This window comes from Medicago sativa, chromosome 8 (genome assembly GCF_051527215.1).
Source record: "Medicago sativa cultivar Bolivia chromosome 8, Bolivia_mono, whole genome shotgun sequence".
NCBI classification, from domain to species: domain Eukaryota; kingdom Viridiplantae; phylum Streptophyta; class Magnoliopsida; order Fabales; family Fabaceae; genus Medicago; species Medicago sativa.
This window is the reverse complement of record NC_140756.1, coordinates 10,722,330-10,742,564: the sequence shown is the minus strand read 5'-3', so window position 1 is coordinate 10,742,564 and position 20,235 is coordinate 10,722,330. Positions and strand designations below refer to the sequence as shown.

Genomic DNA, 20,235 nt, shown 5'->3' with positions numbered 1-20,235 from the left:
CACTCAGATCTGGATACACTAACACCGAAACCACAGATCTGGACAGACAACGGAACCGAACCGGAGCAACAACGGAGAGCAACAACAAAACCAACACCAACAAGACACAAGCGACAGTGCCGCCCCCAGCACAGCAGATCGGAACCAAAGCAGTACATACAAACGACGGCGAAACCAAAGGTGGCAGATCTGACAGAACGACCATACCATCTCGGATTGACGGCGGAAAAGATGAACTGGAATGGAGATGAGCTGAAACCGGAGGAGGGGCGTCGGTGGTGGGAAGCTTGAAGCTCATCGCACCACCACTAATGGAGGTTACATGGTGGAGGTAGAGGTTTGGATTTGAGGAGGAAGAAGGCAGACGGCAGGGAAGGGTCTTGTTTTTTAGAGAGAAGGAGGAGCACGTGTTTTAGAGAGAGATCACCCACTTTTTAGGCGTTCGAAAGGGTTGACATGAATTTTTCAAATTTAATCTATATAGTTATAAAAAATTTAAGAATAAAATATATTAACTATAAACATTAATTTATCAATCTCTAATAAATTATGCTTTCCAAAAATACATTTTTTTTTTCATTTCTTCTGTATTTTCAACCCTCCAAAACACCGAGTTTTCTTCCTCTTCAAACACCGAGATAAAGCCTTAGGCGGTTCACACATTGCTTCTTTGCCTTCCTCGTTAAAAAGTCATCAATGCACATAACGGTGACCCCAAACCAACGTTGTCTATGTTTCTTTAATTCTAGAACAAAAGCCATATCCTCTAATTTAGGGACATTTTTTTCCCCGACGGATTGTGTATTTGTGTTGGGACTTATGACCCTTCTATTTCCTTAACAAATGTTTCCTTAACAATATTGTTTTAATGATCTTGTAATCTACTTTTTGAATGTTGAAAAGTGTTATTTTTAATATTTTAATATTTCATTAACTATTACTCTTAGGGCAACCACAACACAACACTCAATTTCAGATGTTTAAATGAGTCTCATATATCCATATCATTTAGTTAAGAGAAATGATATTTGTACAACCATTTTTTAACAACTTTTATGACAACTTTATCTCTCATATTCACATTATATTTTTATTTTCTCTCTATTTTTTAGTTTTTGTGTCAATACGTCATTTTCTTTGTGAATTTATGGTTGTACCAAAAGTTGTCATAGGAATAGTTGTTCAAATAACGTACAACTCTTTAGTTAATGAGAAATGATATTTGAACAACTATTTTTTGACAACTTTTGTGACAATTTTCTCTCTTATAATCACATTGTCCTTCTACTTTCTCTTTCTATTGCTTTGATTTTTGTGCCACTACCTAATTTTCTTTGTATAATTTGGTTGTCCAACAAGTTGTCACAAGAAATGGTTGTTCAAATAACATTGCTCTTAATAAAATTTCTTCAATCCATCACCTCAGAAAATGAAATTATTAAATATGTCCCACCAATAATTTTTTATCACTATATTTCAACAAAATTTATTTATATTATTTTGGTTTACCAACCGAGGTATGTAAAAAGTGCAGAGAGACATACTAAGTGAATGTTTCTATAGCCATCATTCTTCATAGACGCTCAAATTTTCTACTTCATAATTGAGTGGCTATTTAGTATGATGTTAAATAGGTGAAGCAATCACCATTGATTATTGATGGCATTAGCTAACACTTATTAACATGACCCTAAAATAATTAAGAGAATTTTAGTAAAATTAAAATAAGACAAAAGACCCATTTTAATTTATGAGAGAAACTACGAGATATAATTTAATCAATGAGAAAAAAAATGAAGTATCTTTTGTCCTTGAGAACAAAAAATTGGAACAATTCAGTCTTTACCTAGGCCATCGTAAAAAAAAAATAACAACTAGACATGCAACAATAATTAAAAGCGACAATTCAATCTCTAACAATAATATTTAAAGAGAGAATTTGATCCCTGCAAAAGAAAAATGTCCCTAACTGATCTTCTTCGATACATAGATTATATTTGTTTGTTTTCTTCCTTAAAATTTAACTTGTCAAATAAGCTTGAATCTCATATCAAAAGTTAGTTCAAATGATAAGGGTGTCGAACAACATAAATCAAACAACCTAAAAACCTTTGCAATGTGGAACTTGAGTCCAATACAACTTCAATATCAACCCTGACGCGTAGCAAGGGCCTTTGTTTAGTTGCTACACTGACATCCTTAATTTGAAATTGATATCATGTTAAATAGATTTGGATCTCATCCAAAAGATAATTCAAAGATTGAGATGTTCAACCACGCATATACACCTGACAACTTAATCGCCTATTTATCAAATTCGGCTAACAAAGTAATTATTTTTAAGTGTAAACAATTATGAATAATGTTTAGAACTGTCGACATTGAATGATTATTTTGAATGCTATAAAGAAGAAGAAAATCAAAATCAAAATTTTTATTAATTGTTCAAAAATATTTTTTTGGAGGGATTAAATTGTCTCTTTAAATGTTATTGTCAGAGACCAAATTCCCTCCTTTTAATTATTGATTGATGATTGATAGAGAGCTAATTGTCCTTTTTATTCATGTAGGGACTAAGTTTTTTTTTTTAAAAAAAAACTAGAGAGTAATTAATTTTTTTTGTCAAGTGGTAAAGTTACAGTAGTATCCCCCCAAAAAAAATAGCATAATGACTAGTATTTCCTTTTTAAGAAGAATAAATAGAATATCCAAGAACCTGACCAAAAAAAAAAAGAATATCCAAGATTCCGACCCCGACTCCTACATGCATTGTCCGTACATATTCCACCAAATTGTCCATTTTGTTGGGTGTGAATTACTACAGTCAACATATGATGCAACATTTTTTGTGTGCAATCCCTTAGCTGTTTACCTACCTTTAACTCATAGTAACAAACTGGCGACCAAATGACGCCTTTTTTTTTTTTTTAATCTTTCTATATATGCCCATCTTTCCAAGTCAACAACCATTGCATTGACTATATAATATAATTCGGTATGAACCAATCTTAGTTTAGATTCTTTGAACGTCTTCTATTTATACTATAAAAAGATTAACTAGATGGTTGGTGGTAACAAACAACTAATCACAAAATTATACTATTATTGACTGCTACCTATATGTTCATATTAGCTGTGTTCGAATTTTTGCTTTTTACTATTCAAATTTCTATTAACGTGCTCTTTTTAATATACACTTTTTAGTTTAAATTAAAATCAATTTCACTAAATCATGGCGGAAAAACACAAATTTAGTGAGACCGATTTAAATTTCAATCAAATAGAGAAATATGTTGTGAGTGTGTCTTGTTAGCACAATTCACTTGATAGTGATCCATAAATATTGCAAAGTTGTGCGACAATTTTGTTTTTGACAGTGTGCAACATGATTATAAACAACATAATTAAAGACTTTTTTAGTTGTCATATGTAAGACCTAACACAACTAGCATGCTAACATTGTTAGGTTGTAGATATTCCATGGTGTCTTAGCTTCGAATTCGAAATCTTTCACTTTATGTATGTGAGTTTACAGCCGTGTTTGCTATTTCGTCTATTGATCCAATATCTTTTTTAAATAACCTATATGCTTATGTGAGATGGTAAGGTACTTGTACTTATAACACACCATGCCCTTCTAGAAAATAAATAAATATGGCAGGGATATTTCTCTAATCTTTCTCATCAATTTTTTATATCTATCCTTTTTTCCCTCTTCAATATGTTTTCCCCTCTCTCTTTCAACCAAGGGAGAGGATCCATTTCACACTATTTCACAGTCAACGATTAATTTGGTGAAAGAGGCAAGTACGAAAAGAAGTCACAATATACATTCTTTTCTCCTTAAGCTAGACATTGCATGACCTAACTATTTGTTACTTTGACAACGGTTCTCGTTTTCATTCTATTCCATTCCAATTTTGTTCAAGAGTCATGTGTTTGGAAAGAGAAAAGTAGGGTAACAACAATCCATTCTCTTTCTCCTCATTAATAACCAAAGAAATGATAGTTGACTTGATAAATCTTTTCTTTACTCAATAAATCTTCAATATATTGTTGTATTGCATGTTCAATTAAGTGTACCGAAATTACATACGAGGAGTAAATATGTCTTGGTTTATACATAAAAATAAAAATAAACTAATAAATGGTGGACTTGGTCACATGTGTTTGTAATTTAGCTGTGCTTGGTCCAATTATTCTCCCGCATTGATTGCTGGTGCTACATACATATATAATGAGTCAAAAATAACTTTTGACACTTTCTAGTAGTTTAGTTTATATTTGATGATTTAACGTTTTCTAATCACATACATAATTCCAAACTGCCAAATTCTAGTTCTAGACAAAATTAAAAGACCTTAACTGTGCCCTTCCGCAGGTCACAGATATAATAATTGTTATACATTAATTTAGTAGAATTATTGTTATACATTAGAATAAATTAACAATGACTAGCAAGATTATAATATATAGAAGTGGTGACTCGTGACGACATACTACTGCGCTAGGACTCAGCATGGTAGCTACTTGGAGTTGCAATTTGCTTGCAAATAGCTAGAGACAAAGATTGTCATTTAGATTAGGAGGCCAGGTAGGACATGTTAATTATGATTTAAATGTTAATTTGTGAAGGAGAGAGAGTGATAGGTTGTAGAGAGTGATAGGTAGTTTTTGTAAAACTGAGTTACAAGAGATTTTGTTGCCTGTTTTATTTTTGTTTCATGTTATTTTTCGTTTTTTTTCTCTTATTCTTCATACAATTTAAATGTGAAAATAACAAGAATTTTACTCTTCTCACTTCCATTTTTGCGCCTAAACATCACTAAAATAATTGTTGTTGAGGGTATCTTCGTGGGGTTTGAAGAGAAAAAATGAAAGTGAGAATAGTAGCATTCAAATAACAATGATGTTTCTCATATATCAAGAAAACTTTATCACTATTAACTTGGCCCATTGGAGCCTCTCAAGGCCCAAGCCACTGCGAATTTATTGCAAAAAAAAATATTGATTTAATACACTTGTGGTGTTTGGTCATTGATAAAAGTTTAACTTTGTAATTCAATATGTTGAATTGAATTTTCCTTAAAATGATGGTAAAATGGTCATTTGTGTTGCTTTAATTAATAAAAAATTCTATTGATTTTTCTTCAAAAGAATAATAATTCTATTGATTTAATTGCAAAAATAATTTGTCATGTATTTATATGCATGTTGTCTGACCTGCAAATTTGTTGTCACGAGGAGTGTTAGAAACACAATCTTTTCAACTCTATTTGTAACACTTAATTTTTTATTAGATGAAATTAGTATGTGTCGTACTACTCAATGTGAAATCCATTTTCAGTGTATGTTCAACATTAATTTCACTTTGTGAAATAATTAGTGTTAGAGAGATCATTGATGTCACTCGTCTTGTTGCTAATGTATATGTATGATGGTTGAAAATTGTTGTTTACACTTCTAACAAGGCTGAAACACACCAGAAAAAGACGTAAATATCCATTGGCAGTTAACTGCTGCCGATCAAAATTTTTCAGCAATTAACTGTCGATGAGGTTATATTGATAAATTACTAGTGTTTCCTAGCATTGAGGGAAGTGTGAACAACATTCTTCTTAATGGTTTAGACTCGTTAAAGGCGTGGGCTTGGAGCACATACCAAATTCTCATCCATGTCCCCAACTTTGAATAATGAAGAAAACGCTAATCTACCCCACCCTTAATTAAAACAAGTTTTCTCTAGCGGGGTGGATTCGTAGGGATATTTACTAAGACTCTGTTTGTAAGAGAAGACGAAAACTTGCTTTTCCTTGTTGTTAAAAGATGAATACTAGCAACACACACTTTTCAACACACTCTCTTTAGTTGATTAAAATTCAAATGGGTCCCACCAAATCATGTGGGTCCCGTATAAATTTAGTAGGTCTCATGTCAATTTTAACCAGTCAAAAAGAGTGTGTTGAAAAATGTGTATTAAAATGTGTGTCGCTAGCATTTTTCTTGTTAAAATATCAAATATATATCAAAATATCAAATATTTATCAAAATATAAACTTATCATCCAAAATCTAACCCACAAGCTCTAGATTTGGTAAGTATATTTGGCATGAGAAACATGAAGCCAATGTATATTTATTTGCAAATACCTATATGCTGTTTTCTTTTCTTTCTACACCCATATACGTTTTAAAATGGAAGTCCATATTTGTTGTGTTCTTTTAATTTTTGTAGAAAAATTATCTTTTAAAATGGAAATAAATTTACATGTTTAGGGATGTCCTTTTAAACTTGGTCCAATTTTTTTATGTTGGCAATCAACTTTAAGGTCAATTCTATGGTGCACAAGTTAGACAAATCTTGCATTATGCATAAATTAGTTTTTACCATTAGATCAATAAATCTCACCTTTATATTAAATGAGATATGATACGACTTATTGATCAATTAGTAAAAAAAGACACTTATGCATATGCAAGACCATTTTACTTGTAAATGTTAAACAAAGTCTGAACTTCAACTCATTATGAGTGACATGAGTTTTCAAACAAAAGACATCGATAATATTTTTTTTTAGGCCCACTCAATATCTCTTAGACCCTCAAAATTCCATTTTTACCTTTAATATATACGCCCAATAGATATGCCATGGGGATTAGGAACTTATCTCCTAGGGTTTAGAGAGTCATACATATCTCTCGGAGGGTTCATTATTCTGTTGTATAAAACAGTTATCTCAGAGATAACTCCCTAACCGTTTAAAATGTATTTATCAGACATATATATTAAAGATAAAAATGAAATTTCTTGAAAGCACATAGATAGGTACCTAAAATGAAATTCTCAAAGTCAGGCTTCCACCAAATTTCAGTAATGTATGTAGGGTTGCCACATATATGATTTGTATGTGCTACCAACCAAATGGCCCCCACTGAACCCAACATGGACTAATTTTTGTAGTTCGCATATTTGTTGTGAAATAGAAGAAGAAAAAAAGTTCTTCTAATTCCTTAAAAAAAAAAAAAAAAAGAGTTCATCTAATAGGTTCAGATTCTGATTTAGATAATTGAGGTACATTACTTTTACTTTTAGCATTGAATTAAGGAGCTTTTGCTTTTAAGTATTTCCTTTTCTCTTTTTTATCTACATTTTTTTTTTATAAAGATTAAATAATTATAAAAGATTTTTTTAAGAAAGAAATAATAGAGTGCATAAATATCACAGGGAAACCTTAACATCTCAACTAGATTGACATTCAAAAACTAGCAAATATCATTTGCTAAATACGCTAATTTAAAAAAACAAATATCAAAATACTTTTAGAATAACTTGTACTAACACCTAATCTTTATCCTTTAACCATTTGATCGAGGATTCGATCATTGATGGATTTGTATGAAAAATATATAAATCGACATTTTAAAAGACTCTTTGTTTCGGACCATATATTTTTATTCCACAAATGACAAATACAAGACAGCCGTATCTCAAACGTATTAGACAATTATTTTCAAAAGAAAAGGTAAAAAAAAATTAATTGTTCAATACCCCCGCAATATGTATGAGGCTTGTTTCGATATCAGATACACGTCAAATACAAATATTTCATAACACAGATACGTTTGAGGCTCGTTTCGATATTGGATATCGGAGCAAGCTTCAAAGCTTAAGTTACATGGATAAACTATAGTTTCCGTAGAGCTAAGATAATCGGATTGTTAAATTGAATAAATTTTATGATGCCTGAGGTTAATTTGAAAGATGGCCCCAGGCAGGGGCGGAGCCATGTAGAAGAGAATGTGGGCACATGCCTGCACTTTATTTTGAAGAACTTTGTTGGTATATATTTGACTAATATGACTTACATCCATCACTCCACCACGAACAGACAAACAACACACCTGCTTAGTCTTATTTGTTGTGTTACAAAATGACTAATATTGTTCATTGCCCCACATACAAATATACTCTCTTTGTTTCATAATAATTATAGCAAACCAATTTGTCTCAATAACTGTTATTTCTACAGCTAATTACATTTTCTTAACTCAGTAATCAGTATTATGTTCTCCACTTCCAAGTTACTACTATTTTAACAAGGTTAATTTGATAAGTTTGTTATTATCTCTCTTTCATGTGCAATTTCCCTTTAACAAGTGTAAACTTAATTAACTAATATAACGAGTGTCTCGAAATACTCTTTAAGGATTTTAAGTTAATAATTTTTTTTAAAAAGGTTAATTACTACAATTTTCAATGCATCAAAACACAAAAATTCATACAAATATATCCTTTAATTAAAAGTCTTAAAAAGTGTTTGGGGGATGTCCGTTAGCATTTCTCAACTAATATTATGATCCTTGTTCCCACATTTAACTATAAACATCTTTCATTCTCGCATCTCGTGCTTTTAATTACTCTAGTCTCTCAAGTCGTCTTCTCCTCTCATACTTCACCTTCCTATATTTCATTATTGACCTTCTAAGAGGGTAATGCCCCTTCTTATAGATTTCAATTTATATTTTCCATATTATGCAGTTTATAATTTGTTTATTATTATACTGAGAGTCGTTATATGTTAAATAAAATATATATATGTGTGTGTGTGTGTGTGTGTATATATATATATATATAATGCTATAAGTTGATATCTATGGTGTGTTTACTATTCAAAATTCTTGGATCCGCTATTGTATATGATGCCCCCACTAGTGGAAATTCCTGGCTCCGCCACTGGCCCCAGGATGAGTTGTTATTGGGCTCCAATGATGAGAACAACACACTGGTATCAACATTGTCCTCTGTAAAGGAAAACGAAGCAATCAAAAAGCAAAACAGAAAGGAAAAGTAAAAAGCAAACGAACGTCGTAATGTTACCGATTCAACAAACACACTATCATCATCGCTTTTTCTCAATTGTTACTTTTGTTTTTTAAATAAATTAAAACCATTCTCATCGTTGCTTTCAAGTAATCACAAATTTCACACATTCTCACTTACACGATTTTCACAATGCGATCATTAATATTAACACCGCAAACCATGCCGGAAACCACCGTTGATTTCCGTGCACCGCCGCCATCACCGGTAGCCTCCGGTCGTAGATCAACGGTAACAAACAACGAATTTCTCACCGAGTTTCTGGAAACTTCGCTTCGAGTTCCAGATCTAGTATTACCGGACAAGATTTTCCCGAAACAGAGCAATGACGAAACGCCGCCGAAGATCGATTTCGTTTCACTGTGTTTTCACGAAGATGAGGATCTCATTGACGTTGTTTCGGAATCTATAGCTAGGTTTGGATGCTTTCAGCTTATTAACCATGGAATATCGCCGCGAATTGTGGCTGCTGCAGTGGAGGTTGCCGGAGGAATATTTACGGTGCCGTCGGGAATGAGAGATGCTGTGACGAGATCGCCGGAGAAACCTCGGGGTTTTGAAGAGTATCATGATGAAGTAGAAGAAGAAGAGGAGAGAAGAGAGTTGAATGAAGAATTTATTTGGTGTAAGAATGATGAAGAGTTGAAGTTGAAATTGGAGGGAATTTGGCCTGTTGGATATCCTAATTTTAGGTATTTCGAATTCTATTGCATCTTCACATTTTTTGTTTTTTAGAATAAAGTTTCAATTTATTTCATCAACTATCAATCTCTTTTTCTGTCAAAATGTTAATAAAGTGTAGCTCAGCTGCAAATAGTTAACTTACGTCCAAAGTTGTGGATTCAACTTCCGAGTTTGATTTACGAGTATCATTTTGACGAATGATATGTAGATATCTCGGTTAATGTTCATTGAGTATTAAGCTACTCTGACCTTAATAAACTTTGAAGTTCAAATCACATAAAATTTCGTTGAGTTTTGAGACAGTCCTGACCTTAATGAAACCTTGAAATTCAACTCATCTAAACTATGTTCTATAAAAAAAAAAAAAACCGGATTGTTAAAATATATCGTAATATAATAATTTATATTTTGTCAATTTTGTTTTGATAGCTCTTAATGTAGTAATGTATATAAACTACTAATAAAAACCTAATACAAACTACTTATGATTTTTCATATACTATTTTTTTTACGATACAAAGATAATTATATATGAAGACTTAATTAGATGTTTACTCTATTTTTACAACAAATATTAATAAAAAAATAAAAAAGTATATATAATATTGGGTTTTGACGGGAAACAAGGGATTGTTCTATTTTGTTAAAAAAAAGTACATATAAAAATAAATCAACATTTATCATTATTATCAAATCGATAGTTACAATTACACACACTCATTTGGGAAATGGATTTTCTACTTCTTTATAGATATGAGTTAGTGCAATAAAAAATTTCAGCTACACGATTAATATTGTAAAACTTGTATTGTAAGTTGATCTTACGTGATCAAGAAGAATTGGTCGAGATTGAATAGTTTTTATCAAGATTGACGTGGGACAGTACCTGTAGCCACTCTGACGCTCAAGTCAATGACTGAGTAAGAGTGTGAGATATAAAGTGGATAGAAATTTACAAATTATGTACCTTGCATTTGTGGTGAAGAATATGTATTTTATAGGCGCTGATAAGGAGTCGTTAGAGAGCGGTAAAAGGTTCATTGCACACGATGCTCGTCAATGTTTAGCTCCAACGACTATTGCTAGCCATTGAGGCGTTACAGGATAGTGAGAATCCATGGTTGAGCTTGTGTTTTAGCCTTGCATAATAAAGATTTTGAGGTCTATGCTAGTTCATAACGTGATGTTTTAAAGTAGAAAAATTGGAGCTAAATTATGAACTATTTGATTTTTATATATTGCGTGAATGCAAGATTCCCCCTCCAGTTGCACGGAATCTAGGTTCTTCATCATCATGTTATTGCTTATATAAACAATCTATCTTTACGTTTTGGATCAAAATTAATTAAGATCACATGAATGTGCGATTATCCCGACAAATTTAGATACGTACATAATACTAATTACACAGATGCTATTGTACGATATGACATTACTTCATTTGACATACCTCAAAAAAAGAAGAAAAAAATAGTAGGTATTGGATTATAGTAAGTTTGTTTATTTTGTATATATTGATGGCTATTTGTATTTGATTATTTTTCAATTTTATTATAAATGTTTTCTAATGTAAAATTTGTTGAAATTGCAGCAAGAAGATGGAAACTCTACAATCACGTGTGGAGAAGGTGGCTGAGAAAATTTTGGATATCATATTGAAAAATGTTAAAAAGAAATTAGCAAGTGATGGTGATATAATTGGTCATAGAAATGAAGTTGGGACACTTTGTTGCATTTACAAGCATCATCAAGATATTAATAGGAATGATCATTGGGTTGATTCTTTGAAATATGATGTGATTAGAATGCTGATTAGGGGAACTGATTACTCCCATTCTTTATGTTTGCATGTGTGTGATGGCTCTTCAGAGTTTCATGTTTACTCAAAGAAAAGTTGGTTGTCTTTCTGCCCTGAACAAGGTGCCCTAGTAATCACTGCTGGAGATCAAATCCAGGTTATTTTACATTTTTGCTTTCTCTTTCTACATAATAGAGATAATATTTCAACAAAACAAAAAACTCCAACTCCACTTTGGTTTGAAATACGAACAATTACAGATCTTAAAATAAACAAAGCTAACCTCTTAATGCTAGTGTGCCAATATTTTGACTATACCTTCAATCTTTCATGACAGCAAAATTGTTGATAGATATTGTATCTGCCCATCTCATTTAACGAGTTTGATATTGCTTGGCTATAGGCATTGAGTGGAGGGCATTACAAGGATGTAATTGGAAAGGCAATATTTAAAGGCAAAAGAGAAGACAACATTTCAATGGCTTTCCTCTATTCTCCTCAAAATGCCAAGAAACTTCAAACAAATATGGAAAGACCTATTTCACTTGGCCAACAAGCCATCTTGGCTGTAATTTTGAACCTTATGTACCACGTTCTAATATTTATCTTTAAAAAGGTGTGATGTTTTCATAGAACATGAACTCGATGAAATACAGATTCACATTCATACTAAGTTCAAACATACTTGTACGCTCTCCACTTAAACAATTATATGATAATATTGTGCAACATACTCCTGTTTGCACCTCAAAATCTTATGCATAATCTTAGTAGCACCCACAACAATCTCAAAGACTACAAATTTCCAACCACGTAGTAAGTTATAGATAAATTGACTAGTTTATCCTAATCAAGGAAGTTGGTATTGCTTTGCTGCACATACTGAGATTTGGGAACTATAAGCAAATGACTGGAAAGTCTATAGTTAAAGGTAAGAAGAAAACAGTACTAAATGACTTTCGCTGTTCTACGATATTAGGTCAGCTAGCTAGCTGCATTAGCTATATATAAGAAGAACATGTCTTTGTGTACCATGTACTCATTTAATTTATCAAAATACATAGTAGTTGCCATCAAACCTTTGAAACTAATGAAATAAATATTATATGTTTTGCTCCCACTGTCCACTTTTTAATGAAGTCCAAATCATCCGAGCAAGCATGATTCTGTTCACATTTCAAGAGGTAAAGTTTTCTCTGAAATTCAAACAAATTTAAATTACATTAATGCTTCTTTTAATATAGAAAAGAAATTATGCTTAAACAATATACATACTGTATGTCTCTTGTAAGACATGGTCAATGAAAAAAATAACGCAATATAAACAAAGTACCCTAATGAAATTCATAGATGATAAAATTCCAATATTGAACCCACTAATGTATTGCAAAATAATCATCACTGGTACTTAAAAATGTACAAAACAAACAGAGAAAGAAACCCATAACTCCCCTTTGCTAAGCATGAAAATAACTACATCAAATAAAGTTACCTAAATTTTAGGGTGTGATATTATGTAGTTCCACCACAATATAATTGAAATGTGGTGACATGCATCTAAAAAGAAGATTAAACTACTAATAGGCCAGACTAAACCCAAAGGTAGGCAACTTTCATTTGATGCAGTAGTAAGACAAGGAGAATGGATTGAGGGGGAGAAATCACACCTTAGGAGATACAACTCAATCAAATGAAAGTTGGCACGTTGCAGAGGCCCTTGGCAAATTACATAACATTTTGAGAATGGAGTACTTCTTCTTTAGTTCCATGAAAAAAACATCAATAATCATTGTCTTTAAAACAAGTCCTTTTTGCAAAAGATACTCAACAAATGACACCTGATCTGGAAATCCTTCAAATCCTTTAAATTCAATAAATGTAAGGTGGGATACGAGACAATTAGGAGCACTTGGTGGCGGAGCCGGTCCTAAAATTGGTGATTGTTTCTGTAGTCAACAAAGGACTTGAATAAGATGCAATATTCAAAGTAATGAGTTAATCATGCTATATATTAAGTGGTATACTGTGCAAAAAATGCAAATTCTAATTCGTGTAATTTATTTCATAAAAATTGGTTAATTTCACATCAAATCTATATAGACAAGATTAAGGTTGGATTGGATAAAACAAACCTTGTAACCGTGAATTGTGAGATTTTGAAGCATAGGACATTTTTGAAGCAAGCTGAGCAAAGAATTGAGGTTAAAGCAAGGAAAAACGAGCTCTAGGCAAAGCAAATTTTGAAATTCTTGAAAATGTAGATCATGGGGTTCATCAAGCAGCCACTGTTTGTACATGACATCAAGTAGTAATTAGTACAAAACTATATCTATCTATCTATCTATCTATCTATCTATATGTAATGTAAATAAATAAATCATGATTGTTAGAGATATAGTTAGTTAATAGTTTATAGTTAGTTAGTTATAAATGATGACATAAACATAAAATAAATAAAATAAAACATAACCTTGGTTGTTGAATCACCCAACTCTAGCTTTTCAGTCCTAGAGAGAGCGCCAAGTAGGTTGTGTAAAGGGATGATGGAGCCAAGCGGCTGGGGAAAGACATCAAGACACGCTTCCACCACATTGTGCAAGTTGTACATGCTGAAAATGTGGCCGAATGTGATTCTGGTAATGTCAAGATTCCTAAGATCAGGCGCATTTATTTCAAGGTAAGCCCCAACATCATTCCCAATGATGATTTTCAGCCATTTTATGGAAGGTGGGATGCAAACTGTGTCCAAGTGATTCGGAGAAAAGCAAAGATCCAGAGTTTCAATGATGGGGCAGCCACGGAGAAGTGCATTCACGGAAGACACTTCCGCAATGCGGGTTTTGATTAGCAGCCTCTTTAGTGACATTAAACTAACCTCTGTAGAGCTTTGAATGTGTACATGAATTGCTTCACCACTGAGACTGAGGAACAAACAGGTAGTGTAATATCACACACAATTCAGAAAGCAAAATATCAAATGTATCGCTTTTGCTTTTGCACTTTCTTGGTTTATTTTACTCTTAAAAATTTGTTCAATGTTGAAAATGTTCTTTAAAGTATGTGCAATATTCATTTTCACAATCATAATCAACTTACTTTTGACTAAAATCAATTTTACAAATCTGATTACTTTAAAATAAAATTTTGTCAAGTAAGAATCAATCACAAACAAAAGCATATTTAAAGCAATAAAGAAAGGAAGTGATTTATTTAAATACCTGAGTGAAACGAGGTTAGTGGAAGTGAAGAGGGATTGAGGGAGCTTGAATTCGGATACGTAGTCGTCTTCGGTCCAAAAGAGATTGAGGTTGAGTTCCTCAAGGTGGGGTCCAATGGATGCACGAACCCAAGTTTCAACTGAATATTGACGGAACGCGTCGTCGGAAAGAGTGTAATCACACTCGAGACTCATCTTCCTAATGCCGCGAGGGTTACGGAGGAGGACGAGGACGCTGTTAACAAAACCTGCAAAATTTTTGATTAGTTGAGATTCATCACTGTTGTATCCATAATGATAGTCGTCCATGAAATTGAGAACGGAGAGATGCTGCCAAAGGTGTCGCCATCGGCGAGAAAGACGGCCGGTGGCAACGGCGGATTTGGTAGGGAGAAATGAGAGGATGTGGTTGAGCACACCGTCTGGTAATTTACTGATACGATCTTCTTCCATTTCTTCTTCTTTTCGTCGTTTGGTCTCCTCCGCCATTGTTCGCGAAACCCTTTCCCTGTTTAGCTTTTCCTACTCTTATTTCATTCCTCCAAAGTGAAATGATTTTTTTTTTCTCCGAGGGATCCAAGGTGAAATGATACCCCTTCCGTCCTATTTACAAGAGAAAATTGACTTTTTAGATACATTAATGTATGTATTTAGTCAAGAACCTAAACCAAATACATAAATTATTTAATGTATGTAAAAAGTAAATTGTCTCTTGTAAATAGGACCGGAGGGAGTATTTGTTATTTAATATTTATTGGAAAATGTTAACTTGTGCTCTTAAGGCACAAATTAATGATTTAAATATAGAAATTATTTTTTGGAATGTGTGCATTGTATTTAATTTTTAACTTTTTAATAAATTGAATTCACAAAAATCTAGAGAATATTTCTTCTTTTCAATTTCTTAACATGTGTCCTGAGGGCACAAGTTAACACTACCCATATTTATTTGTATTGATTTATATTTAAATTTATGAAAAATTGTTTATACAATTAAATATAAGTTTTTATGTTACTTTATAACTTTAAAAAGAGAAATGCTTAAGTACGACACTATTTGTCGTCAAACAAGCACGAATGGTTTTCACAACTTACAATTTCCTTTTTGGTTTGGTTTTTTATTTGTTAACTTTTATTTTTTGATTGCGTGTGTTGTTTTTTATAAGCTAAATACACATCGGGTCCTTTAATTTAACATTTATATTAGATTAATCCTTTTTATATTTTTTAACTTTTAAATGATCATTTGTGTTGATAAAAATGAATAAGCTAGTCCTTTAATTTCTATTTTTTTTTTAAAATTGATTCCTTTTTCATCCAACTTTGTTAAAAAATGCTCCCATAAGATAAAATGTTTAAAAAGTGTTAACGACACAAAACATAATTACTTACATACATTTTCTTCTTATTGTTTTCCAATTTAATCTTAATTGTACAGATAAATATTTAATCAACTACATTAAAAATTTAATCTATAATTTAAGGGTTCAAATTAATATTGAACAATACACTTATGAATCCTAGTTTTGAGGGGAATAAATTTGAACTTACCAACTTAGCAATAAACGTCTACATAAACACTTTTTAATTGAGTTTGATGGAAAAATGTTAATGGTACATACATTTTATGACTTAAAGGATTAGGTGCACAATTTTACTGACATAAAAAATCAATTTAAAACTAATAAAACTAAAAAGACTAACCCGATAAAAGCGTTAAACTTAAAGAACCCCACGATGTAAGTGACCTTTTTTATATGATCAAAATGATCCAAAAGATTAAAGGTTTTAAGGAAAAAAATAAAATTAAAACAAGTTAAATAACTTAAACGTAATGATCATTCTTTAAAACTACATGCAGATTTTTTTTCATGAAGAGCTACTATATCAAAAGTTATCTTTATATACAACTGCTTGTCGTGCCTGTCGTGCTATATGGTCTGTCGTGCCATATAGCACCGCTCCTTTAAAAAATGCTAAGAGTAATTTTTATGAGAATAGAAATAGAAATATTGCACTCCTTCGTTTTAAAATGAATGTCACTTTAACCAATTGTACACATATTAAGGAATGAAATAAAGTAGTCAAATGTCATAGCAATTCTACTAAAATATCCTTACTTTATAAGAAAAAGACAAACTTAAAGTTGCATTGAAAATTGTGTGAGACAGAAAAGTTGGAGTATTTATTGAAGGTAAAGTTGGAAGAAAAAAAAATTAAAGTTGCATTGGAAATGTAAAGCGACATTCATTTTGAAACAATTTTTTTTTACTAAAACGACATTCATTTTGAAACGGAAGGAGTATTGAAAAATGATACTCCCTCTGTTTCAAAATGAGTGTCGCTTTAGCCAAAAAAATTTGTTTCAAAATGAATGTCGCTTTCAGTTTCCAATGCAATAATAACTTTTTCTTTTCAATTTTACCCTCCAATTAATACTCTGCACACTACTTCCAAAGTATTGCTTTTGAAACTAACCAATAGTTAATAAGGATAATTTGGTAAAATAACCATTCTCTTTCTTTTAATCATTGTATTTCTTAATATGTGTGTAAACACCTAAAACGACCCTCATTTTGAAACGGAGGGAGTAAAAAGTGGGGAATTTAACTTTTCTTAAAGTCAAAATGTTGTTGAATCTAATGCAAACATACTACTTTTGGTTTCCTTAAAAAGTGTCATAAATGCACTTGTTAATATTTTTTTTTAGATAATGACAAATAACTTAACAGTATGTCATTGTACAATAATATAGTATGTGTAATTAGTACTCCCTCTCTCTTATAATATCAGCGTTTAAGGTTTGTGCACGATTATTAAGGAAATGATTAATTGTGTTGATTTCAATGGTGAAATTAGTAGCATTTACTAAAACATTCTTATTAATTGTAGTTAGTAGAATAGTTAAGTTGGATGAAATTCAATAAATAAGAGTATAATAGTGGAAAAAATAATAAATGTTGCATTGGTGTATTGTAAAGTGACAATTATTTTGAGAAAAAGATAAAACGCTAAAGAGACAATAATTATTAGACGGAGGAAGTATTATGTACGAAGTCTCTAAATTTGTTGGGATAATCGCACATTCACGTGAGCTTAATTAACTGTTTGATCCAAAACGTAAAGATAGATTGTTTGTATAAGCAATAACATGATGATGAAGAACCTAGATCATGATGATGAAGAACCTAGATATAAAGTTACAAATAAATGAGCTTTTTTGTATTATTTATAAGCTTGTCAATTTAGTCTATAAAAAAAAGACAGGTTATAATAATTCAACTTACTAGTATGGACACCCGTGCCAAGCACGGGCTAGAATTTCGTCGTAATTAAAACATTGGATGAAGATGTATTATTCTCATTTATGTGGTTGCTCTATGTCTAATGAGTAGATTAACACCAGTGCTGGCTCTTTCCATAAGGTCCAATGATGATATTATAACTCGGTTCGACTTTGCGAATGAAGCATGGGTGAATTACAGTGACAAATGTCGGCTGCGGAGAGTCTTATACTTAAGTGAGATATGTTGATGTGTTGACTGTGAGCTAAAGTTTCACATTGGATGTGAGAGTAGACGTTGAGCAACATATAAGTGATATGATCCATATACATAATTTCTTAAGGTTTAGGTTAAGATGTGGTGTCAAACTCACGTGTGTGGATTATCTTTGTATGTTGAGATGATCAAACTCAATGTAGGATTATGCGAAAATCACAATATTGTTATCAACCGGTTTCTTAGTTTTTGGATGTCATTTGTTTATTTTCATCTTAAAGTTTAGTTTTTATATGGCATTCTCTTCCATATGTTTTTTTTTTTTCATTCAACGTCTATTATTTCAATTTATTCACTTTTGGACTTTTGTGACAGGTGAAAATGGTAAATTGGCGATGTGTTATGTTGAGTTGACAAAAATATATATTTATTAGACAATTTAAAATCATGTAACGTTTTCCTTAAAAAAAATCATGTGACGTTTGTTTAATTGAATCTAATTTTTTTGGTAAAATAATTACCCAAAAATCTCGGACTCCTTCGACCAAACCATAAAATAACCAGCAACTCACACTATTCTCTATACTCTCACAAAAAAAAATGCACAATACTTATTTTCTTTCGCCTATCTTCCCTTGTGTTTTAATTCCTTTTTTGATTTTTTTTTTTGCTTTTAATTTTCTTTATTTCTTCTCATGGAAGAAAGAAACATAAACCCCTCTCCATGAAACCACCGTCAACCAAAATTTTTGAACATTTTGTGATTTCAATTGACCATATTTAAATACGTCATGTAATTACGGAGGTGGATAGTTGAATGATAATTTATCAAGTGTGTATTAAAGTTCTGTATTGGATGGAATAATAGATTTTGAACATCATATAAGTGAGATGACTCCTGATGCCTAAAGGTTTTGGACGAAGATATGATATCAATCTCACTTGTGAAGTTTCTCTTAATCTAAGATGGTGATCAAACTCTATGCATAATCCCCTAGAAGTCCCAAAATCATGATGAACTGTTTTGTTAGTTTTTATATGTCATTTGTTTAACTTTTTTATCTTAAATTTTAGTTATTGAATTTCATTCATGTTCATTGTTTTTTTATTCAGCATTCCTTATTTCAAATTCTTTGACTTTGGTCTTTTGTGAATTCTGATAATGAAAAAAGATAAATGTATTATTTTGAGTTTACAAAAATATATAACTATTAGAAATTTTAAAATGATGTGACGTTTTTTAATTGAGTCTATTTTTTTCGTAAAGTAATTACCCCAAAATTTCCTAATCCTTCAACATACCTACAAAATTGCAAGCAACTCAATCCATTTGCTATACTTTAAAGGTTAAAGCACACACCCCTTACTTGTTTTCCTTACCATCTATCTCATGTAAAAAAAATTCCTTTTTCATGTTAGGTCTCAGTTTGTCTTTATAATTTGGATATGTCACCATATTACACATGCAAAAAGTCTCACATTTAAGAGAGATGTTAACGTGTCATATGTGAGTTAAAGTATCACATTGAATTCAATGGTAGATGGTGAGGAAAATATAAGTGAGATAACATATGTACATAATGTCTTAAGATTTTAGATGAAGATGTGGTGTGAATCATACTTTTGTGGTTGATCTTAGCCTAAACTGATTATATAAAAAAAAAAAAAAAATAGGCTCCCTCAGAAGACACAATATTATGATGAACTATTTAGTTAGTTTTGGATATCATTTATTAAATTTTTTCATCTTAAAATTTATAGTTTAGGGATGTCATTTGCTTTGATGCTGTTTTTTTTATTCAATATCTATTATTTCAAACCATTTTACTTTTAGTCTTTGGTGGGATCTAAGAATTGAAAAATGTAGAAGTGTTATGCTGAGTTGAAAAAAATACATGCTCATAAGCTCATTAGATATTTTAAGTCGATATGTGGTGTCAATCTCCATTGTGTGATTGTTCTTTGCATAATATGAGGATCATACACAATATAGGCTCTCTGTGTCGTCCCAACATTAAGATGAACTATTTTACTGGTGTTTAGATGTCATTTGTTTATTTATTTTTTAACTTAAATATAGTTTTTGGATGTCATTCGCTCTCATGCCATTTTTTATTCAACCTTTATCATTTAAAATTACTTTACATTTGGTCTTT

At 31.5% G+C, this 20,235-nt stretch overlaps 2 protein-coding genes across 3 annotated transcripts; one reads left to right on the top strand and one right to left on the bottom strand.

The window, feature by feature from the left end:
• Positions 1 to 8,967: 8,967 nt before the first annotated feature.
• Positions 8,968 to 12,115, top strand: DTA4 (downstream target of AGL15-4). 2 transcript variants are annotated; one of them, XM_085732858.1, is made up of 3 exons: positions 8,968 to 9,572; positions 11,156 to 11,519; positions 11,766 to 12,115. In XM_085732858.1, the coding sequence occupies exons 1-3, from the start codon at positions 9,013 to 9,015 to the stop codon at positions 11,982 to 11,984; spliced, it is 1,143 nt and encodes a 380-aa protein (XP_085588984.1). In that variant the 5' UTR covers positions 8,968 to 9,012; the 3' UTR covers positions 11,985 to 12,115. The 2 variants fall into 2 exon arrangements, with proteins under 2 accessions (XP_085588984.1, XP_085588985.1); XM_085732859.1 differs by having other exon boundaries at positions 11,700 to 12,115.
• Positions 12,116 to 12,259: 144 nt separating this feature from the next.
• Positions 12,260 to 15,132, bottom strand: LOC146896863 (F-box/FBD/LRR-repeat protein At4g26340-like). The gene is made up of 5 exons (XM_085732857.1): positions 14,581 to 15,132; positions 13,833 to 14,283; positions 13,495 to 13,647; positions 13,030 to 13,308; positions 12,260 to 12,558 (listed from the first exon to the last, which is right to left on the bottom strand). Exons 1-4 carry the CDS (start codon positions 15,066 to 15,068, stop codon positions 13,045 to 13,047), a joined length of 1,356 nt encoding a protein of 451 aa, XP_085588983.1. The 5' UTR covers positions 15,069 to 15,132; the 3' UTR covers positions 12,260 to 12,558; positions 13,030 to 13,044.
• Positions 15,133 to 20,235: the final 5,103 nt, after the last annotated feature.